The following is a 25,486-nucleotide window of genomic DNA, read 5'->3' as shown; positions in this document are numbered from 1 at the left end:
GGCTCCCTGCTCAGCGGGGAGTCTGCTTCTCACTCTCCCTCTGCTTCCTCCCCACACACACACTCTCTCTTTCAATCAAATAAATAAATAAAATCTTTTTAAAAAAAGTTAGGTTTCTATGGAGGGGGAATGCCTTTGGGGCTACTGATAAACTGATGCATAGAAAAGACCGACAGCAAAGCAGCAAGGCAACACTGGACTGTGGGTCTGAATGTCAAAAAGAAAAAGCCCACTCAGAGCATTTCACAGTTGTTCTTCTTCGGTTAAAACCTTAAGGACCAAGTGGATAGAGTACAGGATGCTTATATGTGTCACTAAAATTCTTTCCTAATTTTACTCACAAACCATCATCTTCGGAAGGCCAGTAAAATCAGGCCAAGAGCAAGGGATAAATTTGAAAAGTTCTTTCAACTTTGCAAATCCTTAATAACAGAGGTTAAATGCAAGGAAGCTAACTTTAGTCTTCTAAAGAATTTTTTAAGTCACTCCAGTGGGATCTAATAATAATTGAAACTGCTGAAGCTAAGGAACTTCAAAAGCAATTTTAATATTAAATGCTTTCTAGCAATTCAGTCTTTAACCGAAGCTCTTTATAAACTCAGCCCCTATTCAATATCAAAATCAGTATCATGCATTTTATGTCTGGATTATAAAATTAAAACTTAGACCTACCATGTGGTTTTAAAGCTTTAAAACTCAAGAATATCCTTTAAAAACCTATTAAGTCAGGTCAAAAGTAAATACTGACTTTCATGTCACAAAGATATTTTAAAATCATAACCTAGAGAAATAAAATATACATATTTACAGTGACTCAAATTAAGCTACAGGTTACAACCCACTCACCTTGACAAAACTCATTCGAATGGTACACATTTTGGTGAGCTCATACACTGCCTCAAATCCATGGTTGACAGATTGAGCCAGAAGCTGAGCAAACTCTTGGTTGTTAAAAATTTTGAGGCTGCAACTGCTGGGAATCTTACAGACAGTGGTAGGATGAAAGCCATGATGAAAGTTGCAGTTCCTACTCTGAACAAATATGCTGCTGTCACTGAGGCACTCTGCATACACTTCTCCACCAACATAGTACAGGTGAACACCTTAAAAAGACGAGCATTACAAGACTCACCTTAATACCGCAGTATAACGAAACCAAAGCGGTTGTCTAGAGTGCAATCAAGAATACCCGCTAACCTACAGCAAACGACCAACAGTCTGTAGACAGAAGCTACCACTAGAGGGCCTTACACCGCCAAAGATAATCAAGAGGTCTACAAAGGTCCTTAAATAACTAAAATGTAAGCCTCAGGTTGGCAGCTTAAGTTTGTCAGTTCTTAGGTTCTTTTCTCTTTGCCAACAATCATTTATCTCTATGAGAGAAAGCGAAGGCAAAAAGAAAAAAAAACACCTAGGATGAGTCCTTTCAAAGGAACACTTGGTGCTAAGTTAATTTAACTATCACAAAGAGTCAATAGGCAAAATGCTCTGCATTCTTTTTTACTAATGGAGAGTACAGGAGCATTAAAAAAGACCCTAAGTAGGGTGCCTCGGTGGCTCAGTTGGTTAAGCGACTGCCTTCGGCTCAGGTCATGATCCTGGAGTCCCGGGATCGAGTTCCGCATCGGGCTCCCTGCTCGGCAGGGAGTCTGCTTCTCCCTGACCCTCCCCCGTCTCGTGTGCTCTCTCTCTCAAGTAAATAAATAAAATCTTTAAAAAAAAAAAAAAAAAGACCCTAAGTCACATATGTAATTTCAGGTCACAGGAAGAGACTTTAAATGGCAGATTTATTTTACTTCCCTTGAAAAGAATGGTTTTGGTATTTTAAAAATATATATGTAAATAATGTGAATATACTTTCAATATTAAAACTTCAAATTATATAGCTAAAGCTGAAGTTGTTTCCAACTTTTCACCACCACAAACAATGCTAAAAAGACCATCCTTGTACACTCATACCTCATACACATGTGAGTCAAAGACTTGTATTAGGCTATGATACGAAAAACTATGTTTTGTTTCTGAGCAAATAAAATGACCCATGGAGGAAGGGATCCTAGAACTGGATACTAAGAAAAATGGGAAAACAGAGTCTAGAATTTAAGAATTCACCAGGTAGATTTCTCTTAAATCATCCTACTGTAATGGGAAAACCAATACACAGCAGTGAGGCATTTCACCTACAAAATCAATGCCACGTTGGCAACAGTCAAAAAAGAATGGAAGCTTTCTTTTCAACTTAATTTTGGCCATAGTATTTTGCTGAATCTCTTCTATAAGAAATCACATTACAATTACAATTGTACCTTTTGTAGGTACAAGTATAGTTTACCTTTTGCGTAGGTAAAAGGTATAAGTGTACCTTTGGTTCTAACTTGGACTAAGACTTTCCTCAAGTCCAAGAAGCAAAACAGAGCTAGTGGTAAAAACTCAACTTACAAGACAGGCAATACACGCTACCTGGGATAGGTTTCCTTCCTGACCATCTGATGCTTGAGACTCGGACATTTCACTGAGGTGGGAAAAGTTCCTTGTTTGTTGTGGCAACTGTCTTTGTGGGATGAAATATAAATAAAACCTAGTTATACCTGAATTTAAAAGGCAGGAGGGGTGGTGGTGAAGCCACTGGAGACTTGTTATCATTCAAGCTGGACTTATCTGTAACCCAGCTCCTCCAACGTAATAGAAATTCTTACAAGGCACCTCAACTCAAAATACCATAATTAAAAAATTCTAATCCTTCACCAGCATTCATATATTCCAGAAATATTTGCCATGTACTTACTATGAGCCAGGCACTGTTCTAGCTGAAAATAATGCCGTGAACAAAGCAAATTTCTGTAAAGCTTATATTCCAGTCAAGAAGACACTCAAAAAATAAATACAGAAATAGTATGATTTCAGATCCTAAGTACTATGACGAAAAACTAAGCAGGATAAGGAAAAGAGGCCTGATTAGGTCTTGACTTATTACATTCTCTAGCATCTGCAACTTGAGGGCAGAGCCCACGCCTCAGGCTCGCAGTATACTCCAGCGCCTTGCACGACTCACGGTACACAGCGAGCACAACAAATGACTGATTTCAACTGAACACAGGGAAATGACAAAATTACCTTTTCCGATATGTCGCCTAGTGTTTTCAATTGTTGAATTACGATTAACATTTGACAACAACCCCAAGCAGAATCTACTTTTGTTATTCGAAGGGTCTGTAAATCCATCTACTAACACGCTAGTAGAAGATGCATGGAAAGCCTCCCCAACACGATTGTTTAATTCATAGTAGACAATTGAACACCAATGTTTCGGCTCTTCATAGGCAACGGGCTGAACGTCTGTAAACAAACCAGACAGAAAAAAACGATTAATGAGTGAATTAGAAACCCCAGATTCTTTATGTTTCCTTTAAGCCAACACAAGCACTCTACGAAAAATATTTTCAGATATTTCACTTAAGTATCACTGTCCTCCCTGGCTTTGAGTCTGTTACTTTACAAAAAAAAAAACAAACAGTAATGTCTTTGAATATGATGATTTTAAAACTTATCCAAATACAAATATAAGGATAGGCAGTATCACATTTATTTTTTATTTTTCTTTTAAATTTTTTCTTATTGAAGTAGAGTTAACACACAATACCATAATGGTTTCAGGTGTACAACACAGCGACTAGATAATCCTGTATATTACTCAGTGCTCACCACGATAAACGTAGTTGCCATCTGTCACCAAACAACACTATACAATATTATTATTCTCTATGCTGTACTTTTCATCTCCAAAACTTATTTTATGTGTAACTGGAATTTTGAATCTTTTAATCCTCTTCTCCTGTTTTGTACACCACCCCCTCCAGCAACCACCAGTTTGTTCTCTGTATTTATGAGTCTGTTTCTGGTTTTTTATTTGTTCATTTGCTTGGTTTTTTAGATTCCACAGATGTGTGAAATCATATGGTATTTTGTCTTTCTTTGTCTGACTTACTTCATTTAGCATAATACCCTCTAGGTCCATCCATCTTGTTGCAAAATGGCAAGATCTCATTCATTTTTAGAGTTGAGTAATATTCCATTGTGTATATATCTCCTTTATTCACTTATATCTATTGATGGATACTTAGCTTACTCCCATATCTTGGCTATTGTAAATAATGCTACAACAAACACAGGGGTGCACATATCTTTTCAAATTAAGTGTTTGAGAAAAAAAAAAAAAATTAGTGTTTTCACTTTCTCTGGGTAACTATCCAGTAGTGGAATTACTGGATAATATGGTATTTTCTATTTTTAATTTTCTTGGAAATCTGCATACTGTTTTCCACAGTGGCTGCACCAACATATACTACCACAAACAGTGCACAAGGATTCTCTTTTCTCCACATCCTTGTCAACACTTATTTGTCCTTCTGATACTAGCCGTTCAGACTGGTGTGAGGTGGCATCTCACTGTGATTTGATTTGCATTTCCCTGATGATTAGTGACACTGAACATCTTTTCATATGTCAGTTGACTATCTGTAGGTCTTCTTCAGAAAAAGGCCTATTCAGATTCTCCGCCCATTTTTCTAACCCAATTGTTTGTTTAGTTTGGGGTTTTTTCTTGGTGTTGAGTTGTGTAAGTTCTTTTATTTATTTTGGATATGACCCCTTATCAGATACCTCAGTTATAAATATCTTCTTACATCCAGCAGACTGCTTTTTCCTTTTGTTGAAGGTTTCCTTAACTGTTACAAAGCTTTTTATTTTGTAGTCCTAATTGTTAACTTTTGTCTTTGTTTTCCTTGCCTGAGGAGACATATCCCATAAATATGTTGCTAAGGCTGATGTCCAAGTGATCACTGCCCTATGTTTTTCAAGAAGTTTTATGGTTTCAGGTCTCACAATTAGGTCGTCTGAGTTTTTTTGGTGTGTGGTGTAAGAAAGTGGTCCAGTTTCATTTGTTCACATGCAGCTGCCCAGTTTCCCCAACACCATTTACTGAAGAGACTGTCTTTTCCCCATTGTATATTCTTGCCTCCTGTGTCGCAGATTAACTGACCATATTAAGTGTGAGCTTATTTCTGGGCACTTTATCTTGTTCAATTGATCTAAAGTTGATCCTACAACTTTACTGATTTCCTTTCTTAGTTCTGGTAGTTTTTTTGGTGGTCTTCAGGATTACACACACACACACACACACATACACACACCACGTAATCTGCAAATAATGACAGTTTTACTTCTTCCTCTCCAATATGGGTGCCTTTTATTTCTTTTTCTTGTCTGATTGCTGCAGTTAGGATTTCAGTACTATGTTGAATACAAGTAAGTGGCAAGAATGGCCATCCTTACCTTGTTCCTGATCTTTAAAGAAAAACTTTCAGCTTTTCACCATTGAGTATGATGTTGTGGGTTTGTCATATATATCGTCTTTACTATATTGAGGTATGTTTCCTCTAAATCCACTTTGTTGAGAGTTTTTATCATAAACAGATAATGATTTCTGTCAAATGCTTCTGCATCTACTGAGATAATTATTACCGTTTTTATCTTTCATGTTACTAATGTAATATATCACACTGGTTGGTTTAGATACTAAACCACCCTTGCGCCCGTGGAATAAATCTCACTTGATTGTGGTGAATGATCCTTTTAACTTACTGTTCAATTTGGTTTGTTAATATTTTGTTTAGGATTTGTGCATCTAAGTTCATCAGGGATATTGGCCCATAGTTTTCTTCTTTGTGGTGTCTCGATCTGGTTTTGGTGTAAGGGAAAGGCTGGCCTTGTAGAATTAATCTGGAAGCTTTCCTTCCTCTTCTATTTTTGGAATAGTTTGAGAAAAATAGGTATTACCTCTTCTTTAAATGTTTGATAGAATTCACCTCTGAAGCCATCTGGCCTTGAGCCTTTGTTTGTTGGGGCAGTTTTTTGATTACTGATTCAATTTCATTACTAGTAATCAGTTTGTTCAGATTTTCTACTTCCTCCCGATTTAGTTTTGGAAGCATTGTCCAATTTGCTGGCATACCATTTTTCATAGTAGTCTCTTATATTCCTTTTTATTTCTATGGTTTCAGCTGTTACTTCTCTCTTGTTCCTGATTTTATTTATTTGGGCCTTTTCTGTTTTTTTCTTGATGAGTCCAAGCGTTTGTCAATTTCGCTTATCTTTTTCAAAGAACCAACTCTTGGTTTCAATGATCTTTTCTATTGCTTTTTAAGTCTCTATTTCATTTATTTTCACTCTGATCTTTATTATTTCCTTCCTTCTACTAACGCTGAGCTGTGTTTATTCTTCTTTTACTAGATCCTTTAGGTATAAGGTTAGATTGTTTATTTCAGTTTTTTCTTGTTTCTTGAAGTAGGCCTGCACCACTATAAACTTCCCTCTTAGAACTGTTTTTGCTGTGTCCCAAAGTTTTTCAACAGGTGTGTTTTAACATTTTAAATTGTTTTTCTAGCACAACCTAATCAAGGTTTAAATTTGTAAAACAAGCCTCTGTATCAGCAACCTGAAAGACTTAACTACACCAGGATTTGTAAAATTATTCTAAGCAAAAATATGAACTAAAAAACCAAGTGAGACTCTCAGCAAGCTAGGAATAGAGGGTAACTCCTACAATTTGATAAAGAACATTTACAGGAAACTTATACCTAACTTCATATTTAATGGTGAGGAACTAGAAGATTTCCTGCCAAGATCAGTAACAAGTTAAGTATGTTCTCACCATTCCTTTTCCAACACTGTACTAGAAGTCCTAGCTAATACAGTTAAGAGAAAGTAATAGAAGGTATACAAATTGGAAAGGAAGAAATACGATCGTCTTTGTTCACAAATGACATGGCTGTCTACATAAAAAACCTGAAAAAAATGACAAAAAAACCTCCTGGAACTAATTAAGCTATTACAGCAAGGTTGCAAGATGCAAGGTTAATATACAAAGTCAATCACTTTGCTATATACCAGCAATGACCATGTGAAATTTGAAATTAAAAATTCATGACCACTTATATTAGCATTCAAAAGAAGAAAAAGGTAAAAATCAAAAATCAAAATGAAGAAACTATAAAGCCCTAAAGAGAGACGTCAAAAAGGAACTAAATAAATGCAGAGAGAGCCCATGTTCATGGAAAGGAAGCCTTAATACTGCCAAGAAATCAGTTCTTCCCAACGTGATCTATAGATATCAATGCAATCCCTTGATTAATCCCAGCAAATCATTTTGTGGATATCAACAAACCGATCCTAAAGTTTATTTGAGGCAGCAAAAGACGCAGAGCACCCAACACAATACTGAAGAAGAACAAAATCAGAAGACTGACACTATTCAACTTACCGTAAAGCTACAGTTATCAAGACAGTATGGTACTGGCAAAAAGAACAGACAAACAGATCAAAGGAACAGAAGAGAGAGCCCAGAAAAAGAACCATATAAATACAGTTAACCGATTTCTGATGAAGGAACAAAGGCAATAATGGAGAAAAGATAGTCTTTTCAACAAATACTACAAGTACAACCACATGCAAAAAAATTAATCTACACACAGATGTCCCACCCTTCACAAAAATTACCTCAAAGTCAATCAAAGACCTAAATGTACAACACAAAACTGTAAGAGGTTCTAGAAGATAACACAGCAGAAAATCTAGATGACCCATGAATATGGTAATGACTTTCTAGATACAACATCAAGGCATGAGCCATGAAAGAAATGATAAGCCAGACTTTATTAAAAATTCAAAGCTTCTGCTCTGCAAAAGACACTATCAACAGAATAACAAGACAAGCCACAGTCTGGGAGAAAATATGTACAAAAGACATACCTGGTAAAAGACTATTATCCAAAATATACAAAGAACTCTTAAAATTCAACAAGAAAATAAGTAACCCAATTTAAAAAATGGGTCAAAGACATAACCAGCCACCTCATCAAAGAAGATATATACATAACAAATAAGCATATAAAAACATGCTCCACATCATGTGTCATCAGTAAATGCAAATTAAGATAGCAATAAAATACCACTGTACACCCATAAGAATGGCCAAAATCCAAAAGCGTGACAACACCAAAAGTTGGTGAGGATGTGCAACAACAGGAATTCTCATTCACTGCTAGTGGGAATATAAAATGGTACAGCCACTTTGGAAGACGGTTTGGTGGTTTCTTACAAAACTTAACATACTCTTACCATATTATCCACAAACATGCTCCTCAGTATTTACACAAAGGAGCTAAAAACGTATGTCCACACAAAAACCTACACACAGATGTTTATAAGCCGCTTTACCCATGACTGCCAAAACTTGAAAGCAACCAAGACGTCCTTTTGCAGGTGAATGGATAAACTGTGATAATTTCCAGTTGATGGAATAATTCAGCTCTACAAAGAAATGAGCTATCAAGGCATGAAAACGGATGAGGGAACTTAAATGCATGTTACTAAGTGAAAGAAACCAATCTGACAAGGCTACATACTGTATGATTCTAACTAGATGCCATTCTGGAAAAGGCAAAACTATGGAGACAGTAAAAATATCAGTGGTTGCAGGTCAGAAGGAGTAAGGAATGAACAGGCAGAGCACAGAGGATTTTTAGGGCAGTGAAACTATTCTGCATACTGTAGATATACTTCTGTATACTACCAGTACTAGAGTGGTACATACCTGTCATTACTCATTGGTTACAATCCACAAAACATACAACACCAAAAAGGAAACCTAATGTAAACCATCGATTTGGGGTGATAATGATATGTCAAGATAGGTAAGACTAATAAATGTACCAGTGTAGGGTTTTGGTAGCTGGGTACATTACCATATTCATGGGTTTTGGTTTTGGTAGCTGGGAGGCAGGGGTGTGTGGGAACTCTCTGTAGTTTCCACTCTTATTTGCTGTGAACCTAAAACTCATATAAAAAATAGAGTCTGTTGGGGCACCTGGGTGGCTCAGTCGGTTAAGCGTCTGCCTTCGGCTCAGGTCATGATCTCAGGGTCCTGGGATCGAGTCCCGCATCGGGATCCCTGCTCAGTGGGGAGCCTGCTTCTCCCTCTCCCACTCCCTCTGCTTGTGTTCCCTCTCTAGCTGTGTCTCTCTCTGTCAAATAAATAAATAAAATCTTTAAAAAAAAAAAAAAAAGAGTCTGTTTTAAAAAAAAAAACTAAAAAGAAAAAAAACACAACTAAGTGAGCATGAACTCTGGGTAAAAGGTGGTATACATTCTAATGTTAAATGCCAGAAGTGCCTACGGAAAAAGATACAGACACAAAATAAATGACCAGCCAAACTGTTAGTACTGTAAAACTGAACAATTCATAATGGATGTAATGGATGGGAAGGACACATGTAAATTTTTCACCCAGTGCTGGTAGATTATCTTTCTTGGGGCTGAAATCAGAAAGAAAAGTCAGGAACCCTCAAATTTCCTTTCAAAAAAGGCAGAAATTAAAAATGTCCAAAAAACCCTCAAGAGTGGCTATGTGGCCTAGGTAGGCAGTACAAAATAATTGGTTAACTTGTAAGACTCAGTTTTGATTATTCAATTGCAAAGAATTCAGATAAGGAGGAACAGGAAAAAATAAACCAATGTGGACCCATAAAGAGAAGTCCTAAGGGCTCAGAATATAAAGAAGTTTATATAACAAGATGGAACAGGGAGGGGCCCACAACCAAAGATATACACAAATGAGTTGCAAGCACTTACAAGAATAGTGTCAGGAAAGCTAGAGCCAAAAACGAGCAGAAGCTTGTCAAGAAAAAATTGCTAAGCAAAACTAAAAAGACAATTTTGGTTCAGAGAAAAGAAGAAAAAGAAGAGCTCTGCCTCTACTCAAGGCGAAGGACATATTGTCAACCGGCAATTCAAGGCGCTGCAGGTTAACTCTAATGTCCCTTTTGTCACCTGTCAAAATAAAACAGAGAGAAAAAACACAAAATAGGATTGAAACTAGAGGAAACTTTAGTGAAAAGAGACCTCAACGAGAGCAAGAAGACTTGCGTGCCAAGTCCCCCTAAAGGGACTTAGCTGTTTGGCTGCGACAAATGATAGTACAAGGAGTACCTAACAGACAACACCTCGAAGCTGCACTCTGATCTCTAGACAGCCAGGACAAAGACGGGAAGGAAGATGACAAGGGAGGTAAATCCAGTCTGAAGTTTCAGAAGAAGAATGAGAATACCATTTACTGGTTATCCCCTGATGCAGTATGCTATGGCCATTACACATAGTGTCTAATCCAATCAACAACCAATAATCCCTGTGTAAATATTCTGTTTAATGTACAAATGGGGAAAAAGAAGCGGGGAGATTTTAAATGCTACCTGAGGCTGCAAAGCGAGTAAGGAGAGGTCCAGAGGTCCACAGACATTTTGCTCTACATGAAGGTAGATTCTATAAATTACAAGAAAATTAGTATGATAACAGTCCTAGATAAATTCTAGACCTTGAAAAAGCAAAGACAGTATTCACACATTAACAAGACTACTAGGGAGGGCTGAAATTTAACTGTTCTTAGAAATGCGGGGCTCCCGGGAAAACAAAGTGTGACATGTACTCACTCCTTCAGTATCATCACAAACACATACAAAGCACACAAAAACATCATTCTTTTAAGAAATGTATAAAATAGCAGTACCTTACTTCTCCTAAACTTGTTACAAACTAAGAAGACTAAAGTCTCAAAACAAAGTGACTTTAGGGGCATCTGGGTGGCTCAGTCAGTTAAGCGTCTGCCTTCCATGATCTTGGGGTCCTGGAATCAATCAGCCCCACATCTGGCTCCCTGCTGAGCAGGGAGTCTGCTTCTCCCTCTCCCTCTGCCCCTCCCCCACTCATGCTTTCTCTCTCTCAAATAAATAAAAAACCAACAAAGTGACTTTAGAACAACAATGAAATACCACTTCACATCCATTAGGATGGCTATTATATTAAAAAAAAAAAAAAAAAGCAAAACGGAAATTAACAAGTATTGGCAAGAATGTACAGAAATCGGAACTCTAAAGCACTGCTAGCATTAATGTGTAAATGGTACAGCTGCTGTGGAAAACAGTTTGGCAGTTTTTCAAGAAGTTAAACAGAATTACCATAACATCCTGCAATTCTACTTCCAGGCATAGGATACCAAATGATTTAAAAAAGCAGAGTCCGACAAATACCTGTACAACAATGTTCATGGTGGCATTATTCACTATTCTACCAAAAGGTAGAAACAACCTAAATGTCCATCAACTGATAAAAGGGTTAACAAAATGTGGTATATGCATACGAGAGAACCCATTCAGTCTTGGAAAGAAATGAAACTCTGATACCTGCTATAACATGAATAAACCTTGAAAAGATAAAGCTAAGTGAAAAAATCCAGTCACAAAAGGACAAATAGTATATGATTCTACTTAGACAGGCAAATTCATAGAGACAGAAAGTAGAATGGTGGTTACCAAGGGGCTAAGGGAAGGGGGGTTGCTGTTTAATGGGTACAGAGTTCCATCCGAGATGATGAAAAGTTCTGGAAATGGACAGTGGTGATGGTTGCATGACACTGTGGATATACTTAATGATATTGACTTGTTCACTTGTTTACTTTACCAGTAACAAGTTGGGGATATCCCAACTTGCAATCTCACACTCTCAACAATAAAACAATTAGAAAATAAGCAAGGATACAGAAGACTTGAACAACACTATCAACCAACCTGATCTAACTAAAATCCACAGAACTTACGACACCCTACAGTATCAAAATATACAGGTTTTGTTTTGTTTTTTTCAAATGCACATGGAATAGTCTCTATAAAATAGACCACTGCTGGGGCACCTGGGTGGCTCAGTCGTTAAGCGTCTGCCTTCAGCTCAGGTCATGATCCCAGAGTCCTGGGATCGAGCCCCGCATCGGGCTCCCTGCTCGGCAGGAAGCCTGCTTCTCCCTCTCCCGCTCCCCCTGCTTGTGTTCCCTCTCTCGCTGTGTCTCTCTCTACCAAATAAATAAAATCTTAAAAAAAAAAATAGACCACTGCTGTGCCAGGGGTTGTCAAACCTTTCCTGTCCACCATAGAAAAATGATTAAATACCATGACCAAGTGGGATGCAAATATTTTAGGTTTTGCAAGCCACATACTACCTTTGTCACATATTCTTCTTTAACAACTCTTTAATAATCTAAAAACCATTCTTAGATCACAGGCTATACAAAAACATGCATAAAACAATTCTCAATAAATTAAAAAAAAAACTGGAATCATGCCAAATATGTTCAATGCTTTGTAATCCCACAATGGAATTAGATTAGGAATCAACAGAAAAAACTGGGGAAATCCCAAAATATGCAGAAATTGATTAACGTGTTACTAAATAATCCAAGGGTCAAAGTAAGACATCACAAGGGAAATTTAAAAATATTTTGAACTAAGTAAGTATGAAAACAAAACATACCAAAATTATGGGATGCAACTAAAGGAATGGTCTTGAACTCCTACACTAAAAAAAAAGAAATAACTGAAACCAGTAAGATTTCACCTTAAGACTATAAAAAGAAAAGCAAACTAAACATAGAGTAAGCAGAATAAAGAAAATAATAGCAAATGGATTTGGAAATCAATGAAAAAGAGAAAAACTGGTTCTTTCAAAAGATCAACTAAAGTAACAATCCTTTAGCTAAACCAACCAAGACACAAAATACCAAAACCGGGAATGAAGACATCACCACCAACCCCTACAGAAATGAGAAATATTATAAAATATACTATGAAAAACTTTATGTCAACAAATTAGACAATTTAGACAAAATAGACAAACTCCTAACAAGACACAAATTACCAAAGCTGACTCAAGAAAAAAACAGAGACTCTGAATAGACCGATCCAACTTAGGAAATTGAATCAGTAATTAAAAATCTCCCGACGTGAAAAGTCCAAGCCCAAATGCCTTCACTGGTAAATTCTATCAAATATTTTAAGAAGAAATAATACAAATAAGTTCTTCCAAAAATAGGAGGGAACACTTCCCAACTCACTCCATGAGGTCATTATTACCCTGATACCAATGCTAAATAAAACCATCACAACAAAACTACATACCACTATCCCTTCCTCACGTATATACAAGCAAAAATATTCAACAAGATATCAGTAAATCTAATCTAGAAATATAGTAAAAAGAATTATGTACCAAGGCCATGTGGGAATACCCCAGGAATAAAAGCCTGGTTTCACATCAGAAAATAAGTTCATGTAATATACCTTATTAACTAGAAAAAAGAAAAAAATCTCTTCTGATCATCTCAACAGATACAGAAAAAGCTTCTGACAAAATCCAACATCCATTCATGGTAAAAATTCTCAGCAAACTAGGAATAGAACTAATATTTTATGGCTAGACCCTCCAGAACAATGGTGAACAGAAGTAGTGAGAGCAGGCATCCTTCTCTTGTTCCCAATTGTAGGAGAAAAGTAATTCAGTCTTTTACCATTAAGGATGCTGATAGCTATAGGTTTTTCATACATGCCCTCTAATAATGAGAGAGAGAGAAAAAAATTAAAGGCATCCAGATTGGGTAGTGAAAAAAAAATGCTGTTTGTTATTGACATGTTCTTGTATTTAGAAGACCCTAAGGAATCCAGATAAACGCGCCCACACAAAAAAGCCCTACTAGAATTAATAAATGAATTCAGCAAGGTTGCAGGTTACAAGATTAATATATGAAAATCAATTGCATTTCAATCTATTTAATTAAGAAGAAACCAAATTCCATTCACTTAGGAATAGCAAAGTAAAACAATTTATATTGAATACTGGAAGATCTAAATAAATGGAAAGACATACCACACCTGTGCACTGGAAGATGGCAAACCTCCCCCACTGATTAAGAGATTCAACGTGATCTCTATCAAAATCCAAGGAGGGGATTTTGGGGAGGCAGAAATTAACAAACCGATACTAAAATGATATGCAAATGCAAAGAATGCAGAAGTGCTAAACAACTGTGAAAAAGAACAAAGTTGGAGGAATAACACTTCTCGTTTTCAAAACTTACTATGAAGCTTTAGTAAGTATCTTAAGACTATGAAGTACAGACATACAAATCAATGAACAAATTGAGAGCCCAGTAATAAACTCTTACATTTATTCCACTGATTTCTGAAAAACATGCCAAGGCAATTCAATGGAGAAATGGTAGATACTCTTTTCAACAAAACAGTGCTAGAACCAAATGGATGTCTACGTACACAAAGACCAATTTAGATCTTTACCATACAGAAAGCTTAACTCAAAATAAATCACAGACCTAAATGTAAAAGCTAAGGCTACAGAATTTCTAGAAGACAAAACAGAAAACTTTCATGACTTCGGGATAGACAAAGATTTCTCAGATCCAACACCAAAAACATAAACAAGGGAAGAAAAAAGTGATAAACAAGACTCAGTCAAAATTAAAAACTTTCAGCTCTTTCTGTCATCTTGCAGCCTGTAGAGGCCTGCTGGGAACAGGACTCCTAAAATGACAAATATGTCTGGAAGGCTGTGGTCCAAGGCCATTTTTGCTGGCTCTAAGGGAGGTCTCCAGAATTAGAGGGAGCAGCACACAGCTTTTCTTAAAATTGAAGGTGTTTATGCTCGAAATGAAATTGAACTCTTATCTAGACAAGAGATGGGCTTCTGTGTACAAAGCAAAGAACAATACAGTAACTCCTGGTGGCAAACTGTATAAAACCAGAGTAATCTGGGGGAAAGTAACTCGTGCTCATGGAAACAGTAGCATGGTTTGTGCCAAATTCCCAAGCAACCTTCCTGTTAAGCCATCTCTAACAGAATCTGTGATACTGTACCCCTCAAGGATTTCAACTTACTGAAGAGAAAATAAAAGTGTACCAAAAAAATGAAAACTTCTGTGCTTCAAAAGACATTAAGAAAATGCAACAACAATCCAGACTGAGAGAAAATATCTGCAAATCACACATCTAATAAAGGACTTCTACCCAGAATATATAAAGAACTCTTACAACTCAATAGTAAAACAACCCAATTAAAAATGGGCAAAAGATTTAAATATTTCATGAAAAAAGATACATGAAGAGCTAGTAAGTACATGAAAAATGCTCAACAACATTACTCATTATGGAAATGATGGAAAATTAAATGCAAATTAAATGGAAATGCAAATTAAAACCACAATAAGACACTACCTCATACCCACTAAAATGGGTACATTCAAACAGCCTGACAATAACAAGTATCAAGAGCATGTGGAGACAGGGTGCCTGGTGGCTCAGTCGATTAAGTGTCTGCCTTCAGCTCAGGTCATGATTCCAGGGTCCTAGAGTGGAGCACCTCATTGGGCTCCCTAAGCAGGGAGCCCACTTCTCCCTCTCCCTCTGCTGCTTCCCCTGCTTGTGTGTACTCTCTCTCTCTTTCTCTCTCAAATAAAATCTTTAAAAAATAAATAAATAAATAAGAGCCATGTGGAGAAACTGGAACCCTCATATGTTAGTGGTAAGAATATAAAACAACACTGCTGCTTTGGAGAATTTGGCAGTTTTTCTTAAATAGTTAAATTCACCATATTGCCTCAGAAATTCCATTCTTAGGTATTTACCCAAGAAAAATAAAAACAAAACTCACACAAAGAGTTATATGCAAATGTTCCTAACAGTAGTGGTCATACTAGCCAAAAACTAGAAATAATTCAAATGTCCACCAACTGGTGAATGGCTAAAAAAATGTGGTACATCCATACAATGGACAACTGTTCAGCAATAAAAAGGAAAAAACTACTGATACATGTTTCAACATGAAAGAACCTTGAAAATATTACGCTAAGTGAAAGAAGCCAGATGCAAAAGACTACACATTATGAGATTCTACTTACATGAAATGTTTAGAAAAGGTAAATCTATATATACAGACCAGAGATTAGAGGGTCTCTGGAGCCGAGGACAGGAGCAAGGACAGACTGAAAATACACACAGGGTATCTTTTTAAAGGATTATGAAAGTGTTCTAAAACTAGATTGTGGTGATGGTGCAAAACTTTATACATTTACTAAAAATCATTGAATCATACACTTGTAAAGGATAAATGTTATGGTTTATAAATTATACTTCAATAAAGTTGATTTTAAAGAGTGGTAAGAAGTTAAACACAAAATAGCAGCAACAACAAATTATGATGAGAATTTCTCTTACCTCTGCTGGATATACTGGGCATAATCTGAGGAATCATATTATTGCTTGTATCCATTGGCTGGGAATTATCTTGACCCATTTGATCATCTGGTGGCATATAGGCAGGAGGAGGAGTATCAGCTAAGAAGAAGAAAATGAGACAAGTTAAAGTCCCAAAAGAATAGTTAATATCTTCATCCAGCTTAAATGTATTCTAAAAGCATTAAAAAGGTCCTAAGATTACCAGCAGGGTTTGTCACTGAACATTACAGACAAAGAAAAATGTAGGATGCTACCTGAGACGAGAGAAAAGTAGAAAAGACAGCATACCCATTAGTTACTGAAAACCTGCTAAAGGTCTGCATGTATTCGGTCCAAACCAGGATAGTAAGATCAGTGCTAAAATTCACTAAAATAGAATTCAAGGTCAAGAATTTTGTCTTCATGTACTTAGAATCATATGCTGGGAGAAACTCCAACAACTACAAACCAATCTGAAGGACACAGATTATCCTAGTTTGAGTATATCTCTACAGAGACACTTTTAAATTATCAAGATCATCACACACTGTATGTTATTAATTAACATCAGAAATTAAAACTATACTCCTACAAAATGTACCAACATGAACAGCAGCTAGACATCTAATTCTTTTCAACATCCTAAAATGGCTGTCAAGCCATTAGGTAATAATTAGGTAATTCTTAGGAAATTTGAATGTGAACTAGAAAATCTTTTGAGTTCCAGCACTCCTAGTTAAAAATCTTCGCAAAAGCTACAGCTGTATTTCTTTGTCTCAGTAATTATAAATACTGAATATAATAGTCTTTCACTCCAAGGCTTGTACAAGATACACTGTGACACAGAACTGTAATCAGACTGAATCTAGGGTAAAGTATGAAAATTAGTTTTGGAACAAATACCTAACAGCAAGTTAAACAGTTGATACTTAATTCTTCTTGAAAAAATAAAAAAACACATCAACTGATGCAGTAAAGAAACCAGAAACAATATACTGACATAAGACTCCACCTACAACAGTAGGCATTCAAATATTTCTTGACAAACTGACATAATGATGCATCCATGTATGACATGCCATTAATGAAATCTGGGCACTTTATAAAATCTACTTATGAACTTTCTCCAGGCAAACCAGTTCATCAGTTACCTAATTAAAGATAACTGGGATGCCTTTTAACTTTCCAGTCTATAATGATGTGACAAGCAGTAAAGTTAAAAAAGCACAGACTTTAGAGTCAGAGAAACCTAGGTCGGAAACCTCAGGCAAGGTACTTAAGCTCTTGAAGCGAGTATCAATTTCTTTCTCCACCTGTATAATCAGAGTACTATCTAGCTCACATGGTTGTTCTGAAGATTAAATTTAATGCAGTATCTTCCATCACAGTACCAGTTATACAAAAGGCACTTAATAAATGGTACTCTGTATTATAAATTATATGAAAATATTTAAGTCAAATACGGCTGCTTCTTTTTTTAATGCCTGGAATTACATAATTTAATTGTTTGGGCCAATAAATGATCGAATGATACCTAAATACACTTCCAGTTTTTCAGATTACGTACTCCACGTCATAGTCATCAAACACGTAGTCTTTTTCTGGCTTCAGGTTTTTGATAACCTATTAGAACACTCTGCCTTTCACGCATATAGGACTCCTTATGAAACCTTTCACGTTAGCACCATTTGGCTTCACTCTCAAGTTGCAGTGGCAGCCACTTTACATAGCTAGTTGTAAATGTATGTATGTATTTCTGTAAGTTTACCCATTCATTTCACAAATATTTCTTGAGGGTCTACTGTATACCAGGCTCTGATACAGGGACTGGGGATGTAGCAGTTAAAAAAAAAGAGGCTAAAATTCCCTTTTTCATGGAGTTTATAGTCAAGATAGGGAGAGGAGGAAAGGAAAGAATATAAACACAAACAATCTGTTGGACTATAATATAGGCTATCAAGAAAAATCAAGCAGTGAGAGAAAGAAGATAGGATGGAAGGAGAAAGTGAATTTTTTTTCATTAATTCTTAAAGGATCATCTCTCCAAAACTGCTTTTTTCACAACATTCAATTAATTTCAATCAAAAAAAAAAAAAAAAAAAAACAGTTCATCCATTTCTCTTACTCCTTGCCTCTGGCAACTACTAACCTGTTCTCATCATCTATGATCTGGGTTTTCTGTTTTTTATTTTTGTTTTTGTTTTAGATTTCACATTTAAGAAAAATCCTCTCTTTCCCTGGCTTACTTCATTTAGCTTAATACCCTCAAGGTCCAGCCATGTTGTCACAAATGACAAGATTTCATTCTTTTTTATGGCGGAATATGCCACAATTTCTTTATCCATTCATCCATCGATGGACTAAACTTAGGTTGCTTCTGGGTCCTATTGTAAATCATGCTGCAATGAACCTGGGACTGCACATGTTTTCAAGTTAAGTGTTTTTTCTTCAGATAACTACCAAAAAATGGAATTCCTGGATTACGTGGCACTTTTATTTTTAATTTTTTGAGGAAACTCCATACTGTTTTTTTTTTTAATTTAAATTCAATTATTCAACATATATTATTGGTTCCAGAGGGAGACGTCAGTGATTCATCAGCCTTATAGGATACCCAGCGCTCATTTACATCACGTGCCCTCCTTAATGTCCATCAGCCAGTTACCCCATCCCCTCAACCCCCTCCCCACCAGCAACCCTCAGTTTGGGAAACTCCATACTGTTTTTCACAGTGGCTGTACCAATCTGAATTCCCACCAACCGCATGAGGATTTCCTTTTCTCCACATTGCCAACACTTGTTATTTCTAGTCTTTCTGATAATAGCTACTCTAACAGGTATAAGGTGACAGATAACTCACTGTGGCTTCAATTTGTATTTCCCTGATGATTAATGATGGAGAGCACCTTTTCATGTACCTGTTGGTCATGTGTATGTATTTTCTCCCATTCAGTAGGTTGCCTTTTCATTTTATTAATAGTTTCCTTTGCTGTGCAGAAATTTTTTTGTTTGACGTAGTCAAATGTGTTTATTTTTTGCTTCTTTTGCTTTTGGGGTCAATTCAAAAAATCAACGCCAAGACCAATGTCAAGGAGCTGCGTGCCTGTTTTCTTCTAGGAGCTTTATGGCTTTAGGTCTTATGTTCAAGTCTTTAATCCCTTTTGACTTAATTTTTGTCTATGGTGTCAGATAGTGGTCCAGCTTCATTCTTTTGCATATGGTTATCCAATTTTCCCAACATCATTTATTGACGAGACTCTCCTTTCCCCATTGTATGTTCTTAGCACCTTTGTCAAAAATTAACTGTCCATCTAACTGTGGGTTTATTTCTGGGCTCTCTCTTCTGCTCCACTGATCTATAGGTCTGTTTTGTTTTGTTTTTTAAAGATTTTATTTATTTGACAGAGAGAGACACTGCGAGAGAGGGAACACATGCAGGGGGAGTGGGAGAGAGAGAGAAGCAGGCTTCCTGCCTAGCAGGGAACCTGATGTGGGGCTCAATCCCAGCACTCTGGGATCATGACCTGAGCTGAAGGCAGACGCTTAGTGACTAAGCCACCCAGGCGCCCTTATAGGTCTGTTTTAATGCCAATCCCACACTGTTTTAACTATGGTATCTTTCAAACTGTAAGTTAATCATACTTCAATTTTTAAAAATTTGTTTAAAAAATTACTACAAGCTTTGTAATATAGTTTGAAATCAGGCAGTGTGATGCTTCCAGCTTGATTCTTCTTTCTCAAGATTGCTTTGGCTATTCTTGGGTCTTTTATGGTTGTTTACAAATTTTAGGATTGTTTTTTCTATTGCTGTGGAAAATACAGCTGCTTTCTTTTTTTTTTTTTTTTTAAAGATTTTATTTATTTATTTATTTGAGAGAGAGAGAGAGAGAGAAACAGCATGAGAGGTTATAGGGTCAGAGGGAGAAGCAGGCTCTCCGCCGAGCCGGAGCCCGATGTGGGACTCGATCCCAGGACTCCGGGATCATGACCTGAGCCGAAGGCAGTTGCTTAACCAACTGAGCCACCCAAGCGCCTCAGCTACTTTCATTTTTAAAAAATATATGGTACACGGCAAAATAAAATCCAAAACTCTTCTGGAAATCAAATAATTACCAAAGAACACAGAGTCAAAAATAGCTACCTCTTAGCATTTAACAATTCACCCAGAGGGCCAGCAGTATAACAACTGCTGATCTCAAGGGTCATTTCTTTAATCAATAAAATAAATTCTTACCTGGGAGCTGAAATGGACTTCCTGGTCCAGAACTTGCTGGGGAATTGGGATATGTGCTGCTAGCAGGGGAAGGGGGATAAGGGCTATTTGGAGATAAGGGAAAAGGAGTGTTGTTGGGCTGGTGGAAAGAATCTGGAAACGTTGCATTTTGTGGCATGTGTGGCTCGTTGTGGCTCAGGTTTCTAAACTGAACCAAAAGGCTGTGCTGTGGATTGAATTCATTGTGACGAGGCACTAATACTGGAGGTAAGACTGAAAGACAAAAATCAAAAGTCATCTGTCAGCAAAGACTAAAGCAAATATCCCATACATATTAAAGGGCAGATAGAAAGGATTCAGTAAAAACAATTTACTTTCAGGAAGGGCGGCTTTGTAGAACCTTGAATGTATATTTACATAATAACTAAGCCAAAAGCACTCTAAGGATTTAGGCCTGTATTAAGAGCTCTGGAAAACAGAAAATCCAGAAAAGATACCACTCCTGTTCCGTAGGAGAGAAGGCATATTTAAAAACAATCATAACACAGAGAATTTAATGTAGTGAGAGTTCAACAGAGGTGAGCACTTCCAGCTAGCAAGAATCAAACAAAACACTATGGAAAAGATTACAACTGATTGGACATTAAAGAACAGGGAATGCCAAGTGCAGGGATACTAGAGAAGGACATGAGGAGACTCCAGGAGGGAGATAAGAAAGCATATTCACAGTTGGCCTAAGCACTGAACTAGGAGCTGATATTAGAGTGTGACGCTGAGGTCAGCTATTAAGATGCCCTGAAAGCCTCTGTGTTTCCAATTTTGAACATTGCATCTTTCTTAGTTTGAGAGATTTCACATTTTATGTTTTTCAGTCAACTTTTCCCTAGTGAAAATAATAACATTTCCTAGGTAGAAGTCTTCCATTCAAAATCAGTTTTCTAAACATGATCATAATGAAAATATATCAGACAAAGCCTAAATATTTTGAGACCTATTTTTTAAAAGATCAACTTTATTCAAACATTGACTTTCTCTGAAGACCCAAATGACCCAAATGAAATGTCTGACTACCCTTCCCTATAGGAAATCAAAGCCAACATGATTTCTTTAAACTCTTACTGTATCAGTTCATCTCTTTTACAACCTTCCCATATCTGTCAATGTAATTTTACTTCCAAAAATCTCACTTTGACTCTGACATGATTCAGCAGCAACAAAATCAATGTTTATTTTAAGTTAACTAGGTCATACTTCCCTGCCTAAACTAGGGATGTACCTGAGGAATGAGAGGCTCTGTAAGTCAGTATTCGTACTGTTTTTTTGTCTCTTTTCTTTGTACTGAATCAGTGTTGTAATTATGTGGTTAACATCTGATTACAATTGTTTCATTCTACTGTGTATTACCAACTGCTGTTCCCTTTACAGAATGATGGGACAGCTGCCATTGGAGAGTAAGGCGTGAGACAATAAGAATTTCTATGTTTAGCTGGCTAGCAAGCTGAAAGACTAAATGAAATAACTAATGAGGAATTCAATCCATCTAAGAATTCCTTTATTTTTTTTTTAGAGGCGGAGCTAAAATCACCGACTTCTCTCGTCTATTAACTATACACATCACTTTTTAAAGACTATTTTCCTCCAAAATACATAGTTTAAACAGACAGATGCTATAAGAGGTAACAAACAGAGCAATTTCTAAGCCTCCTCCCATATGCTTCCAGAGACAACAAATTTAAACTCTTAGCCACCTCTTCTAACATTTACGTTGTGCACTGCTAAATAATATGCTTATACTGCTATTATTAATTTGCCAAGACATCATTTGCCGATTTGCTACTGTGGCAAATGAAGTAGCTTTCTTTTTTTTTTTTTAATTTTTTTTTTTAGATTTTATTTATTTGCGAGAGAGAGAATGAGAGACAGAGAGCATGAGAGGGAGGAGGGTCAGAGGGAGAAGCAGACTCCCTGCTGAGCAGGGAGCCTGATGCGGGACTCGATCCCGGGACTCTGGGATCATGACCTGAGCCGAAGGCAGTTGCTTAACCAACTGAGCCACCCAGGCGCCCCATGAAGTAGCTTTCTTACATCATTCTACCCACTCCCATTCCCGTTCCCCTCAATAAAGTTACATAAAAAATGTTGGTTAAATCAACATCTGATGTTTATTACACGTACAAATATTATTCATTCCTGAGCCAAGTATGTACTATATTCTTTCTTGAACAGTGCTTTAAGTAAAGCTGATTACTGACTTGTTACTTTATTTGCTTAATCTTAAATACACACAACTAATAATTCCAGAAGTCTAACAGATTTGTTAAATTCCTATCAATACTATTTTCCAGATGCCACAAATAAATAATCTATTAACTCATTTTTTCCCCTGGACCCTTCATTCTTCTATGACCTAGACTGGTAGCTCCTTAAGTCTCCTAGAGATCTCAAGTTCTTAGACTTCCCTTCTCTTCTCTCCTGTTGGAACCCATTTCTTGGACCTCATGTTCTATTAGTTTCCTAAGGGGGGCAAAAGGAAGGGGGCGCCTGGGTGGCTCAGAAGGTTAAGCATCTGCCTTCGACTCGGGTCATGACCCCGGGGTCCTGGGATCGAACCCCGCATCAGGCTCCCTGCTCAGTGGAGAGCCTGCTTCTCCCTCTCCATCTGCCTCTCCCCCTGCTCATTCTTTCTCTCTCAAATAAGAATTTTAAAAAAAAGGGTGAAAGATAAATTTTTAGTCCTTGCATATATGAAAATATCTTGTCTTTTGTTTGTCTGCAGACAGATTCCAGAATAAACAACTTTTTCTCTCTGAATTTTAGGGGCACCGCTTCACGGTCTTCTAGAATCCAGAACTGCTCTGAGAAACCCAACATTCTCACTTCCAGTCCTTTCTATATGTCCTGTCTTTTCTCTCTGGGAGCTTTCAGAATCTTTTTTAACCATGATATACTAAAATTTCATGCATGGGTCTTTTATCCCTGACAGCACCATCATTGCCGTTCTTTTAGCTAGTCTCCATACCCAATGTTATTTCCAGAGCCTTTTTACCATACCAGGCTCTTATTATCTCCATGCAAAATCCAGCATGGGAGACATCCTCTAAGGTGGCCACCGTGATTCCTGCTTCTCGGTATACACCCTTTGCATAATCCTCTCCCTTTCAAGGTATTATCTCTGACTTTCTGCTCACCAACACAACATGGCAAAGGTGATAGGATGTTATGTGATGATACGATATAAGAATATAATGCCCTTCTATCAAGAAGACCCTCTCTCTTCTGTCTTTGAAGTAAGCTTCCATGAATGTGAGCTACTATGAAAAAGGTGGCAAAGAAATGAAGGCAGCCTCTAGCCAACAACCAGCAAGAAGAGTCCAACAGCCCACAAGGAACTGAACCCCATCAACAATCACATGAGCTGGGAAGCAGATCCTTCCCCAGCTGAGCCTTACATGAGACCCAAGCCCTGACCAACACCTTAAATATAGCCTAGCAAAGGACTCAAGCCATGCTGGATTTCTGTCCCACAGAAACCGTGAGATAATAAATGTGTATTAAGCCACTTACTTAAACTGTTATGCGGCAAAAGATAACTAATGCACCCAACTAGTATCTCAGCTTATATAATTCATTAAAAAAAATATTTACTGGGGCACCTGGGTGGCTCAGATGGTTGAGCGTCTGCCTTTGGCTCGGGTCGTGATCCCGGGGTCCTGGGATCAAGCCCCGCGTCGGGCTCCCTGCTCAGCGGGGGGCCTGCTTCTCCCCTTCCCTCTGCTTCTCCCCTTCCCTCTGCTTCTCCCCCTGCTCATATTCTCTCTCTCTCTCTCTCTCTCTCTGTATCTCGAATGAATCAATAAAAAAAAAAAAAACTTATAAAAAAATATTTACTGTGTACCACCTACTAAGTGCCAGGTCATACTACTATTCTAGGCACTGGTGATGCACTACAGAATGAGACAGAGGAAGTTCCTGCTTGCATGAGTCAATAAATAAAATAATTATCTAACACAGCATCAAGTAGTGATGGGGGTATTTGAGCAAGGACTGAACGGAGTGAGAAAATGTACCATGAAAAGATCATGGGAGAGAGTTAAGTAGAAGAAACAGAAAAAAAAAAAAAAAGGAAGGAAGGAAGGAAGAAAAAGTAAGTCTAGATGCAGGAGTAGGCCAAGTCCGTGGGACAGAGGAAGTCTGAAGAGAGGTTATGTAGGGTCTTTAGAAATCTGGGGGCACTTGGGTGGCTCAGTCGTTAAGTGTCTGCCTTCGGCTCGGGTCATGTTCCCAGGGTCCTGGAATCGAGCCCCACATCAGGCTCCCCGCTCCATGGGAAGCCTGCTTCTCCCTCTCCCACTCCCCCTGCTTGTGTTCCCTCTCTCACTGTATCTCTCTCCGTCAAATGAATAAATAAAATCTTTAAAAAAAAAAAAAAGAAATCTGTTCTAAGTGTGACAAAAGTCTTAAGTGTTTTGAGCAGGCAGACATGATTTGGTATTTTCTTTTTTTAAAGATTGATTTGTTTTAGATAGAGAATCTCAAGCAGACTCCCCTCTGAGCACGGAGCCTGACAGGGGGCTCAATTTCATGACCCTGAGATCATGACCTGAGCTAAAACCAAGAGTGGGATACTTAACTGACTGAGCCACCCAGGCGCCCTATGATTTGCTATTTTCTAAAGAGCACTCTGGCTGCTGTGCAGAAAACAGAATGGGTTGGAGGGAGAGAAAGAGGCAGAGAGACCAATTAGAATACTGCTTAAGGTGGAAGATGAAGATGGTCTGTCCTAGAAGAGTGGTGTTAGAGATGGTAAAAGGGGACATTATTAAGATAATATTTTCAAAGTACAGCAAACAGCATTTGCTCATAGCTCAAATGAGGACTTCAAAGAGAAATAAAAAATGACTTCTAGGTAGCAATTACATGAATGCTGGTGCCATTTACCTCAACAGGGAAAACTGGAGGTAAAAAGGACTTGGTGGGGGGAAAAAATCAAAAGCCCTATTTAGACATGTTGAATCTGATATGTTTATGAGACATTCAAATGGAGATGTCAAGTGGGCAACTGAATACAGAAGTCTAAAACTCAAAGGAGAAGTTCACTCTGGAGTTCAAAATG

At 37.4% G+C, this 25,486-nt stretch overlaps 1 protein-coding gene across 3 annotated transcripts in view; it reads right to left on the bottom strand.

Annotated features, from left to right (window-relative positions):
- Positions 1-25,486, bottom strand: part of SMAD5 (SMAD family member 5) — a 55,304-nt gene that overhangs the window by 7,375 nt on the left and 22,443 nt on the right. For 2 of the 3 annotated variants that reach the window (XM_021701887.1, XM_021701886.1), the window contains exons 3-6: positions 20,395-20,646; positions 16,161-16,280; positions 3,115-3,336; positions 847-1,103 (exon numbers count right to left, since the gene is read on the bottom strand). In XM_021701887.1, coding sequence (XP_021557562.1) covers positions 847-1,103; positions 3,115-3,336; positions 16,161-16,280; positions 20,395-20,646 — 851 coding nt within the window. The remainder of the gene's footprint in view (positions 1-846; positions 1,104-3,114; positions 3,337-16,160; positions 16,281-20,394; positions 20,647-25,486) is intronic. The other variant, XM_044916784.1, reaches the window with a different exon arrangement.

The sequence above is a fragment of the Neomonachus schauinslandi genome, chromosome 7, assembly GCF_002201575.2.
Source record: "Neomonachus schauinslandi chromosome 7, ASM220157v2, whole genome shotgun sequence".
NCBI lineage: Eukaryota > Metazoa > Chordata > Mammalia > Carnivora > Phocidae > Neomonachus > Neomonachus schauinslandi.
Note: the sequence above shows the minus strand (reverse complement) of the source record. Positions and strands in the feature narration are given on the sequence as shown.